This window comes from Debaryomyces fabryi (genome assembly GCF_001447935.2).
Source record: "Debaryomyces fabryi strain CBS 789 chromosome Unknown contig00220, whole genome shotgun sequence".
Taxonomy (NCBI): domain Eukaryota; kingdom Fungi; phylum Ascomycota; class Pichiomycetes; order Serinales; family Debaryomycetaceae; genus Debaryomyces; species Debaryomyces fabryi.
Genome location: NW_015385646.1, coordinates 1 through 12,223, shown reverse-complemented (window position 1 = coordinate 12,223; position 12,223 = coordinate 1). Strand labels below are relative to the sequence as shown.

Sequence of the window (12,223 nt, the reverse complement as noted above, 5' to 3'; positions counted from 1 at the left end):
TTACGGATAAACGATCTTTTGACAACCGCGTCGGTATCTACCATATGGGCACGAGACCCTATTGCAATTGCTGGCTTGTTGTTGTCCACTGAGCTTAAATACGCAACTAGCTTGTCGGCATCACTGAACTTCGTAGCCCCGTCAGCGTCAGCGAATAGGCTGTATTTGCCTCTCGAATGCAATAAACCGTGTGTCACTGCCCCTCCTTTACCTCGGTTTTTTGATAATTTAACTACTCTCATAACATGTGGTTTCAAACGGAACTCGTTTGCTTTCCTAAGAGCAAATTCGTCACTTTTATCCAGCGACCCATCATCCACTATAATTATTTCGTATTGAGATGGGTAATTAGCGTCTAAGTGTTCAATACACTCGCTAAGCATTTTACCTAATCTCTGTGTTTCATTGAAGCAAGGTATAACTACACTCAATTGGATTCCATCATCCTTGTATTCAGATGTGCTTGAATTGATCCTACTTGGTAGTTTGTAATGTTCACCTGCTGAGTCGTTAGTCGTATAAGTCAATTCACTCGGTGTAGGTTCCCTTGGCTTATGCGAAAACAAAACTATTATCGAGTAGATGCATATGGCTAATGCCGCCGCAAACAATAGTATATACACTAGCATCTTTAAGCTTATTGTACAGTTGGACTATAGTAAAAGCTTCACATTTTTCAATGTTGAAGACGTATCAAAAACTCAACTATCAACAATAGATCACGTGATTGTAGATATTATTACAATTTTTCTATTTATTACATATGATACAAACGAAATGCTAATGGAATGTTAAAAGGGCAATATGGTCGGTGAAGTTTACTTGTTAGCTAACTTCGTAACTCTGTTATTCAAACATCTCGCATTATTTACAAATATCTCCACTAACTCTTCAAATCTAATCGAATCTGCCCCACTTTTAAATTTATCAAACCCATTAAATAATTCTAACGTATCAACCTCTAACTCAACTTCGAACGACTGATCTTGTTCCACAATTTTTTTTCCGCTCTTATTTTTCAGCTCTCGTGGCAGCAATACTCTTGTCATATCAAACCTTGTTACAGTGGGTCTGTGGGTCCAAGAATTACGCTTTTTAATCCTCGTCAAAGTAGGTTGGTTTTTCTTGATTATACCATCGATGTTATTGTCAGGAATAGGATTTTCATATGACAATGACAATCTTAAATCATACATCGAAGAAGGGTTGTGAATAAATAAACTTGAAAGCCTTTGTTTATTTATAGCGGTGTAACGAGGAGGATCCAACAAGTTGTCCTTTGATACACGAATTGATTTTGGCTGTTCATTCCTACTTGTAATCTGATAAAAATTATCAGTTATATCACTCTCTAACACATTAAATTTTCTCTTTGGAGCGTTGCTGTTTGCTTGAGATGATCTGCGTAAGTCATCTTGGTAAGATTTTTCCAAATCGTCCAAGAATTTGCACATATCATTCCAACCTACCTCATGAACACCCATATCAAAATAGGTGTTGGAATTATCTGTGAAGATACATTCAGTAGATACATTGATATCTATTCTGTGGCCTGCTCTTTTATCAATAATAGTCCCAAACTTCAATTCCAATTCTACATATTTTCTTTGCTCATCAGGAATTTCCGTAAAATTTGCATAAATCCATTCTGCTATAGTTCTAGTAACTGATGGAGGAGGAATCACGCCGGTTATGGAACATTCTAAGTCAACACTTACTGTCAGAGTTCTATCGAATACTGGCTTAGACGACAAGCTTGATTCTTGGGTATTGACAAGAGGTGTTCCATTCGCCGTACCTTGGTATGATATGGGTATCCATTCTTGCGCCCATATTGGAGGTTCCATGTATCGTCTTGGCTTGTTTGAAGATTTAAGTTTACTTATTCTAGTCAATTCATCTTCGTCCTTTTCCAGTATATCTTGTTTTATTGGGTCTCCGGTAGTGCTTGAAATGTCAACATCTTTCTCATTCGTTATATCCGCGATTGAACTCCGTCTCAAAACGCCAGATGACGGTTTATTCGTTTCAGCTCCCGGCACTTTGAAACTTGAATGTTCATCTTCAGGTTTACCTTCTTTCATTTCCTTCTTTTTAAGTTCATTATTTGGGGCTGGGTCATTTAGCAAATTAACGAGCGAATGTCTCTGATAAGTCGACATATCTGGTCTAACTGAATCGCCAGAATCGTCACTTTCAGTCTTTTTAGATGGTGGAGGTTCATCATTTAAGATTGATCCTACATTCATTATTAATAAATATGCTTAGTTGCTTATATAACAAATTCTATCGTTTATGTAGCTTATATCTTTTTTCACCTTGAGGTAATGAATTTTATTTACAATCAGACACGACTAAATCTTCAGCACTGAACCTCATACTAGCCTACAAATACTATTATAGAATAATACATTACATTGATAGATAATATATAGAGGAACATGTATTGGTTCGTACCTTATATAATAGTAGAAATAAATAAAACAACTAAGCTCCTAAGTTCTTATTTAACCTTGCTGCAACAGCATCAATGAATTCTTCGGTAGTAACATAAGATGATCTTTCGGTCTTACCTTGAGCTAAAGCCAAGTCCTTAGTCATGATGTTGTCTAAGGCGACGGTATCGATGGTGGCCTTTTCTAAGTTTTCACCGAATTTAACAACATCGTCATTTTTATCTAACTTACCTCTTTGGATTATACCTCTGGTCCATGCAAAGATAGAAGCGATAGAGTTTGTGGAGGTTTCCTTACCTTGTTGATGTTGTCTATAATGTCTGGTAACGGTACCATGAGCTGCTTCGGCTTCGAAAGTCTTTCCATCTGGGGTCATCAAAACAGAGGTCATTAAACCTAATGAACCGAAACCTTGTGCAACAATATCGGATTGCACATCACCATCGTAGTTCTTCATGGCAATAATGTAACCACCCTTGGATTTCAACATTTGGGCAACCATATCGTCAATTAATCTATGTTCATACCAGATACCGGCTTCTTCGAATTGCTTCTTATATTTCTTCTCGTATAAGTCTTCAAAAATGTCTTTGAATCTACCATCGTATTTCTTCAAGATAGTATTCTTGGTAGAGGAGAACAATATTAATTTTCTGTCCAAGGCCATTTTGAAAGATGATTCGGCGAAATCAGTAATGGACTTGTCGGTGTTGTACATAGATAAAGCGACACCTGGGGCATCGTAGTTGTATACAGGGTACACTTCAGCTGGTGATCCATCAGCCGGCTTGAAAACTAATTCTAATTGACCGGCCTTTGGAATAACAACATCGGTGGCCTTATATTGGTCACCGAACGCGTGTCTACCAATGATAATTGGGTTTTCCCATTGTGGAACAATTCTTGGGATGTTATCAATAACAATTGGTTCTCTGAAGACAGTACCACCCAAAATGTTTCTCAAGGTACCGTTTGGTGACAACCACATCTTCTTTAATTTGAATTCCTCGACTCTAGCTTCGTCTGGGGTAATGGTTGCACATTTAACTCCAACTTGGTACTTCAAAATTGCTTCAGCAGCATCAGTGGTGACCTTGTCGTCGGTTTGATCTCTGTATTCAATACCTAAATCATAATATTTCAAGTCAACGTCCAAGTATGGAAAGATCAACTTATCCTTGATAAATTTCCAGATGATCCTGGTCATTTCATCACCATCCATCTCAACAATTGGTTGGTCAACCTTAATCTTATTGAATCCCATCTTAGATTTTTATATAATATATTACCTTATAACTAATATAAGTTCGTTAAATTATTATTACTCCATACTATACTGTGGAAACCATGTCGTATTTATATTACTAACCCGGAGGTATGAAATGCTAGCAAAAAAAGAGAGCGGGGCGGGTAAATACTCCTGTACCTAGATGTTGAGAAATACCAATTATCCGCTCTCTTATTTGTCGTTTTTGGATAGGTTTAGACAAGGAGACAATACAGTTGAAGTACAAGGCCTACGGACTTTCACTAGGGAACTACTTTGGTTCTTGAAAGGCACTTAAACAGAAAATTGAGTTGAAGAATTCTGCTTATTTACTGTACCCCAGACGAAATTGGTTCATTCCGATAGTCTCCTAGCAGCGGCTATTTTTCCGTGCATTTCCGATCAAATGAAATATGCTGAATAATCGCTCCACGCTATACACAAAGCTAACAAGTGGTTAGCGAGCATTATGATTGGTGGGGGAATGATTCTAAAGGTGTGTATTGACAAAGATAAGGGATGGTCGATTTAGTGGAGGTTACATCGGGGGTTCTCCGATTTGCACCCGGCCAAGTAATTAATACATAAATTGTCCAAAGCCATAGTTAACAAGCGAAGTAGAAGTTTTCATATCTTTCATTACTATAATCAGATTCAATTCTCGTGCTAGTAGTTACAGTTAGTTTAACCTCCTATATTAATTTATGACAGCATCTCGGTATGTTATACTCCGGCCACTCCGAATATGGTTACGTGTAGGTATTTAGAATATGTTTATAACAGGTAGACAATAAGTATATACTAGAGTAAGCCATTATCCAGTTGGCGATTCAAATATTCCTTACATGGTTCGAACCGCCAACTTGGATTTAATGCAGAGTTTGCAAGACTTGTAGCTTCAACCCTACTCGGAGCGAAGAAAAAGCGCTACACAAAATCCATAGTTACCCGGATAGTCATCTGTCCTTTCGTTTAAAGCGAGAATAAATTTTTCAATATTACTTTACATTTTATGTATTACCATATATACTTAATTATAGTATTAATGTATGTTATAGATTACTAGTTAAACCATTAATTTAGTATGTTATGATGATAACTTAACTCAGCTCACTCAGAGTCAATGACGATGCTGATAACCTTTTTTTCCAACATTCATCAATTTATCTGATTCAATACATAATTAATGGGAGTAGTATTTTTATTCAAATTAGTATACTAACTTATATAAGTAAATAGTTAATACAGTATTATCCAAAGAAAAAGAAGGCGTAGTTACTATCAGAAACACCTAGGAATTGTGTTTTACACAGCAGCCTTGTAGATCGGAATCTTAGGATTAGACTAAACTAGGACCATAATATTAAGACTTAATATTAATTGGGGACTTAGGTCTTAGTTCTTCGATTTCGTTTGTCTGAGATATCAAGAATTGAGGCTTCTGGGAGTTGTTGACTGTTTTATATCTAATCATAGATTTGGTATACAAGTCACGCTCGTAGGTTGATGGGTCGAAGTTGTTAATTAACACATCAGGACTCATTATTACCCAACCTGGTCTCAATTTGATTGGTAAATTGTAGCCAATTCTCGATGGAATAATATGTAATCTTCTATTCGAATTAGAGAAATTTTCAGCTACTTTATAGATGGAATCAGGCACAGCATTAATACCGCAGTTCGATTCGTTATTCTCTATTTGTAAGTCTGTGTCGACGTTACAGTGAATCAAATGGTTATCTGTTGACCTGCGCACTGTTCCGGTAATACACATCCAACAATGCCATTGATGTTTAGTGAATAATGGTTTGCAATCTCTAGAATCATTTGGATAATATGGAGAGCTTTTATCAATCAAGACAAACACCAATTCTTCTGATCTTCTGAATTTTTTATTGCATACGTCAGAATTGAGAAATTTTGTTAATTCTTGAATTTTCTGCGTTGTTGCCCAAATAAATAAAAACCCTGGTTTAGCGCACAATTTGTAAAGAGGCAATTGATAAAGTAACGGTTGAATAAATTGATTTTCAACTAATGCCCCAATCATTATAACATCAAATTGTAATTCGTAGTCATTTATCCATGACTTCAACGTTGGGACTATTAAGTCTGATGAGATTTTACACCCATAGGGCATGACAGCATGCTGTTGGATCTGATTCTTTTTCAATTGGTGTAGTTTTTGCAACTTAGGATACCCTTCCATTGGGTTTTGTATGTTTCTAACATGCTTGATAGGTGGGTGTCTGCTATGAATATAATGATTTGAGTAGTCATTCTCCCTAATGGTACCCATGCTTTTCAGGTTCGTAGATGGCGCACGTCTTGGGCCAGATCCAAAGTTGTTATTGAAACCATGACCAATACTATTATTATTGCTACCGACCGATCTTGAATTATTTTCCAGATGTTTCATATAGCTATTTGCTTGGTCGGGATAAATATTCCTAGACCCGCCAGCAAATCGATTATAAACTAATTTCTCATGAGGTGGGACATGTGTATTCGTGTCTCGGTTCTTCTCACTTAACTTAATTGTCGAATTTCTTTTCGACATTACTCTTTCTTGCTAACTTCCAGTATCTAGAATTCAATTTATCCTGGGGAATTGTACCCTGTTATATACCAATAATTTTTGGTTGTAAAACAACTAGGCTGTTTCACACTTGTTTTGCAGAAATTTGTATGCAGGCCAACTGAGTGTTACCACAAAATGGTTGCAATGGCTCTAATTGGGAGATTTGCACAAACTACTTGAAGCAGAACTAAATAGGCTTATTCAAACTTAGTAGGTTCGTGTAATATGATATATAGTAGCAAATGCCAATTGAAAACAGTTTTAGAACCTAGAGTTGTTGAAAATTCCTCGATAGAAGCACAATATAAAAATTCAAGTTTGACATATCATTGTATTCGAGCTAAGAGCAGTTTGACTAGCTATATTAATCTGGTAAGTTTAAACAGAGACTAATAAATAAGGGTAATGTTACTAACAATCAGAATAACTCCTCAGATTTAGCTCTAGAGGTACAGCATTGTTTGGTCAAGATTAACAGGCAAATTGATTTGAACATTTCGGAGATAACCAAGAGCCAGCAAAATATACTTTTGTTACTAGAACACGATCTCTACTATTTGTTAGCAAGAATCGGAATCTTAAAAATTCCAAGGGGGTTATTTGATCAACAAATCCTATTATTCAAAAGACTAGTGAATAATTTATTGACTGAACATGAAACGAATGCGATGTTACCGTTGGTTAAAGCATTGCGGAATCCCAAAACTGCTGATAAAGTATCAAAATGTTTAGGAATATATCTCATAGAATACACAAACTACGATGAGATGAACATATTTCATCTCAACTTTATTGTTAGCTTCATACCAAAAGTATTGAAAGCATACAGCAAATTCCCACAATTGCTAGAGATATGGTTGCAATATCTGTACCGAGACGTGATTAATATCGAAGCATTGACAGGCCAAAATTCAGTATCGTCAGAAACTTTAAATAGCAGGAAGTGCTTCCCACTCTACGATCTACTTTACAGCTTATTGTTTACCGAAGATTGTAAAGATCAGATTATAGAGACCTATTTTATAGAATTGATTATTATATTGAACAATAAGGAATACCCATTTTTATTCCAATGGTTGCATCAATTTTCAGACATCTCCAAGTGCTTCATCAACCGATTTACATATATATTTAATGAGGGATGCATAGGAAAAAATGAATTAAATATATTAGAGTATCAAAGATTTTTAATGGCATTCAGCAAGGTCTTAGTTTCACTATCTTTAGAATTTCGAGAACAATGCCTCCTGGATTTTGAGATGCAATTTTTTTCAAAAATTTTGCAACATAATGAAGATCGTAACTCGTACGTTATTTACAGCTTTTTGATAAAAACAATCGATACATTGTTGCCCTTTATATCAAATTCAATTTTCAAAGATTTTATAACTGAATTATTTCATAATAAGATATTCAGTGAAAAGCTTAATGAATGCTTTTCACAACCGAAATATTCTGAATGCAAGATCATGTTCTTGAAGATGTTTAATAAAATTCTAAAAACAAAGTGCTGCAATCTTGTAAAAGATTTATTTTGCTTCAAAGATAGGATTACAGGGAAGAAAATGGCCCAGCATAAGACAAATAAAATCTTACTGATTAAAGCTATGCAAATTTCCAAATTGAAATATTATAATAATGAAAGCCAAGATAATTTTTTATCAACTCTTCAGAAATTCCAAGCTAAATCAGTACAAGACGAATATTTAGTATATGATGATCAGAAACTTATTCCTCGCTTAATAAGTGAAAGCTTGTTAACCTTTTTTCAGAATGAGTACGAGTTCAATGAATTTCTTATTGCGTTAATAATTAATTTACTATCCTTTGAGAGAGGCATAATATACAATATATACTCCAAAGATACTGATTCGAAATATTCTGATATGCAGAATATCATGGAATTTTTATTTGATGCATTCCTAAACTATAATGATATGATTAATGAACACAATGATAGAAAATACCTAACTATGAATAGTGCAACGACTTCAAAAAATGATCAACACGAATACCTTAGACCCACTGCAATATTTTTGGAAAGACTATCACCTTTAGAGTGCAATATTGTCACTTCAAGTGTAAATCATGGATCACTAAAAATGAATATGAATTGCTTCCAAAACCTTTTCATTAATATGTACTACTGTATTAAAATTAGAAATATAATAGCGTAACTTCATAAATAATGCAAATGCATAATCTAAACAATCTAGATAAGGAATACAAAAATTAAAACCAGAACTTCATTTATTTAGATTCCTCTCTTCTACAATAGTCAATAAGCACTTTTTTCTGTAATAACCCATAGTATCTACCTTCTTTCAATAATACAATTACTCTATTACCAATTTTATCGAAAATCAAATGCGCTAAGCTTAGCTCCGAATCATAATTCAAAAAAATAGGAGAATAATCAACATGCCTAATTAAGTTCGATAAATCGAATAAATCACTTTGTAGATTTTCCCAGTTTGAATCGTTATTTACGAAGTTATCCGCTGTAGCTCCATAATTAAAATAATCACCATCTGACAGCTGTAACGAAGGAGTGTCGCTTATATTTCTCACAATTCTCAAATTATGATTTAGTGGGTTTATTATATTCTCGCTTATCGGATATTGAACTTCATCTAGTAATTTACAAAAGATATCGTCCATTATTTCATACTTTAAACAAAATTCCTTTAATTTGTCCAAGCAATACTCTAATTCGGAAAAATAAATAAGCCCAACACACACCTCATTCTTTATTAATGGGATACATCCATCAAGCAATAATTTATCTGCTAATAGAATTAATTTCGATTGAAGCAATGATGCTGCAACATACGGAGATGCACTGATATCAATGTATAACTTCTCACAATTACGAGCAGTAGAATATTCATTTGATTCTAAAGAATCAAAATTAGTGAGCTTATTAGCATGGAATGGTGGGCGCTTTGTCGAGTATACCTTATTACTAGCTGTATCATTTACTACTCTTGAGCGGCGACGAATATAGGTATGTTCTTCATCAATATCCTGATCATAAGAATCTATTTCAGTAATAATTTCACCTGCGGTGACGAATGGGTCTAAAGCTTCTGTTTCGGGTGACATAAAAGGATAATCGTTCAGAACCAATAAAGATTCATATAACGAATTCTTTTCTACCAAACTACCCAGCCAATTTGCAACTGCAATCGAAATTGAAATAGGTAAAACATAGGTATACGAGCTTGTCAATTCAAACAATATTGTAACTAGCGTGATATTCATTCGGGTTATACCTGCCATAAAGGCACCTGCACTTATCATTGAATATATACCAAGGTCCACACATTCATTATTTGAGGAATCAGGAGAACATATGAACCTCATTACAGATGTAGAAAAGGCATTTACTTCTTGATCACCCAAATTTAAATTGTACTTATAATTCGACCATTGAACAAACATAGCAAACGTACGTCCGTACAACGCACCAACAACCATCGAGGGGACATATATACCACAAGGAAGCTTTAAACCAAATGTAAGACAAGTAAGAATTACTTTAACAACTAATGCGAAAAGTAATGAACCCAATTCTTTTACAAATTGTTCATGAGTAACAGGGCATAATGATTGATCTAACCCTTGTGAATTACAAGAAGTGGCCAAGTCAAGAACCAATTCAGACGAAGCTTGTTTAGTATATGGATTCCAGAATGTGATAAGACCAGTTAAGAGAGAAATGAAAAAGACCTCGACAATTGGATGGTTCTTTATCATCTTCAACTCACGGAATTGTTTTGGCCACCATCCAACAAAACGCACAAAAAGCCCTCCAAATATACCTCCTGATATTCCAATAATAATGAAAAATATTAATTCAACCGCATTCCAATCAGAAACATATTTCAATTCAAACAAAACCGTATTGCCAGTTCCATATGGATTAAGAAATTTTAAAAATAAGGTTGATATTATAGCGCAAAAAAAGATTTGGAATAGTTGATGAGAAGGAAGATAATGATTTATCTCTTCCAATATAAACAAGACTCCTCCTAGCGGTGAACCAAATGCCAATGCTACTCCCGAAGAAGCACTTGCAGATAGAATTTGTTTTTTCATGAAATCATTATTATTAATGTAAGGAAAAAATCTGGACATTATGTTACCGACTGCTGTAGCCAAATGTACATATGGGCCTTCTTTACCTAATGCCATACCCGAAGCTATTGCAAAAATTAATGCTATTGTTTTCGCAAATAGAGTATAGGTACCTAAAAATCTACGTATAACAAATCCAGATAATATAGTTTTAACTTCAGGTACCCCTGATCCACAAGCAGTATACATAACTCTTGCAGAACCACTGGCGTCTTCGTCTTTATCGTACGAATACTCATCATCACTCTCTTTTCTTTGAATATAGCTATTTGGCTCCAGCAAATTAGCCAAACCCTCACCAAGATTCATTTTATTCCTTTTACTTGATGCTACCGATAACCGACTGGTGATTTTGGTAGATAGAGTAATAACACAGGCTAAATATGCAAGGACTAATGTTAGCACAACATATATAACAAAATCAAACCTTAATTTTTCGTAAGGATGACTTTCAAATAGAGTGGACCAAGAAATCCAATCAGGACATTGCATGCTCCCTTCTTTCTTATTATTTTTTGTATTGAAGACATACCCAGACTTGAAGATATTCATCGCTATTGTATTGTTCGGTGGAGAAGGAATATGAGGTTCTGAATTAACACAACAAGAAACTTGACTTGCAAACCAATTAGATCGACAATATCCATGCTTTAAACCCACTAACAATATCTCTATTTTATCAATCAGATATGCAATTAGCGAAAACAAGAATCCGATAAGAACTATAAGGATCCATTTGCCCAATACCAAGTACGTCTTGTAATAAAAGGGAATGTTGATACATTCCTGTTCTTCAGAATTTGACGGATTATCTACTATCCACTTGTTATGATGCAATTCATAATTGAATCTGTTGGTGAGCGTAAAAGCCTTAGCCCAGTCTATAGTAGTAAAATCATTATAATAGTCGCGCATAGCATATAACTTATCAGGAATGCTACTTAATAGTCTTGACGCCAATGTAGGATTAGTTCTAGACGTGTTTAAGGACGACAGTTCCGTATGAGTACTGCGGTATACGTCTGCACTATGTGTCCTATCTAGACCAAAGTTATAACTTCCAGGAGTTAATACAGAATTTCGAGGTACAATAGGTGAACGAATATCGACTTTATTTAATGATTTGATTCGATGTAATCGTCTATTACTACCTGGAGTTTGAATGGGAACATCATTTTTATCTATATCCGTACACTCAAACCTGGGTGTTCTATTATTAGCCAAGTTTGCTTCCAAGTAATAGTTGGGAATCGAATTATCGTTATCAATATCGCTGTTCTGTTGGCTAGAATGATGTTCATACACGGGACTATTAGACTGGTCCGAGGACATACAAATCTTTTGAGTTTTTGACCTCCCTCTTTTACCTTTCATGTTATCTCTTCATCTGTTAAAGCCTCCACTTAAATCGTAAAATTATAAAAAATATAAAAAATAGTTTCTTGTTTCAAGACAGTTTCGTTCGGAGCTGATTGTGTACAAATCTTATCGCTCACCGAAAAAAGCTTATTGTTTCTAAATTAAGTGACGCACATATTTAACATAATACGTTTCGTAAAGAAGATTAAAACGATGGAGCATTGATTTCAATGTAAGTCTATAGGATATGGCCATAGAATTCGTAGTTGAAAGGTTTATTTAATTAAACTAATCACTTTTAAAGTAAGCAATATAGTTACTACCAAAATCTTAGTTTTCAGAAATGGTTTCGTGGTCTAGTTGGTTATGGCATCTGCTTAACACGCAGAACGTCCCCAGTTCGATCCTGGGCGAAATCAG

The 12,223-nt window shown here is 34.9% G+C and overlaps 6 protein-coding genes across 6 annotated transcripts; 1 reads left to right on the top strand and 5 right to left on the bottom strand.

The window, feature by feature from the left end:
• Nucleotides 1–57: 57 nt before the first annotated feature.
• Nucleotides 58–629, bottom strand: ALG5 (dolichyl-phosphate beta-glucosyltransferase; the record flags this gene model as incomplete). Its single annotated transcript, XM_015614338.1, has 1 exon — nt 58–629. A coding segment is annotated over one exon (572 nt), but the record flags the coding sequence as incomplete, so codon positions are not given.
• A 189-nt stretch (nt 630–818) lies between these two features.
• CET1 (polynucleotide 5'-phosphatase) lies at nt 819–2,249 on the bottom strand (the record flags this gene model as incomplete). The annotated part of the gene is made up of 1 exon (XM_015614337.1): nt 819–2,249. The coding sequence occupies one exon, from the start codon at nt 2,247–2,249 to the stop codon at nt 819–821; it is 1,431 nt and encodes a 476-aa protein (XP_015464838.1).
• Nucleotides 2,250–2,487: 238 nt separating this feature from the next.
• IDP2 (isocitrate dehydrogenase (NADP(+))) lies at nt 2,488–3,720 on the bottom strand (the record flags this gene model as incomplete). The annotated part of the gene is made up of 1 exon (XM_015614336.1): nt 2,488–3,720. The coding sequence occupies one exon, from the start codon at nt 3,718–3,720 to the stop codon at nt 2,488–2,490; it is 1,233 nt and encodes a 410-aa protein (XP_015464837.1).
• A 1,366-nt stretch (nt 3,721–5,086) lies between these two features.
• KAR4 (Kar4p) lies at nt 5,087–6,283 on the bottom strand (the record flags this gene model as incomplete). Its single annotated transcript, XM_015614335.1, has 1 exon — nt 5,087–6,283. One exon carries the CDS (start codon nt 6,281–6,283, stop codon nt 5,087–5,089), a length of 1,197 nt encoding a protein of 398 aa, XP_015464836.1.
• Nucleotides 6,284–7,869: 1,586 nt separating this feature from the next.
• On the top strand, nt 7,870–8,481 carry AC631_05505 (uncharacterized protein; the record flags this gene model as incomplete). Its single annotated transcript, XM_015614334.1, has 1 exon — nt 7,870–8,481. One exon carries the CDS (start codon nt 7,870–7,872, stop codon nt 8,479–8,481), a length of 612 nt encoding a protein of 203 aa, XP_015464835.1.
• Nucleotides 8,482–8,554: 73 nt separating this feature from the next.
• On the bottom strand, nt 8,555–11,818 carry GEF2 (Gef2p; the record flags this gene model as incomplete). The annotated part of the gene is made up of 1 exon (XM_015614333.1): nt 8,555–11,818. The coding sequence occupies one exon, from the start codon at nt 11,816–11,818 to the stop codon at nt 8,555–8,557; it is 3,264 nt and encodes a 1,087-aa protein (XP_015464834.1).
• Between the last annotated feature and the right edge of the window lie 405 nt (nt 11,819–12,223).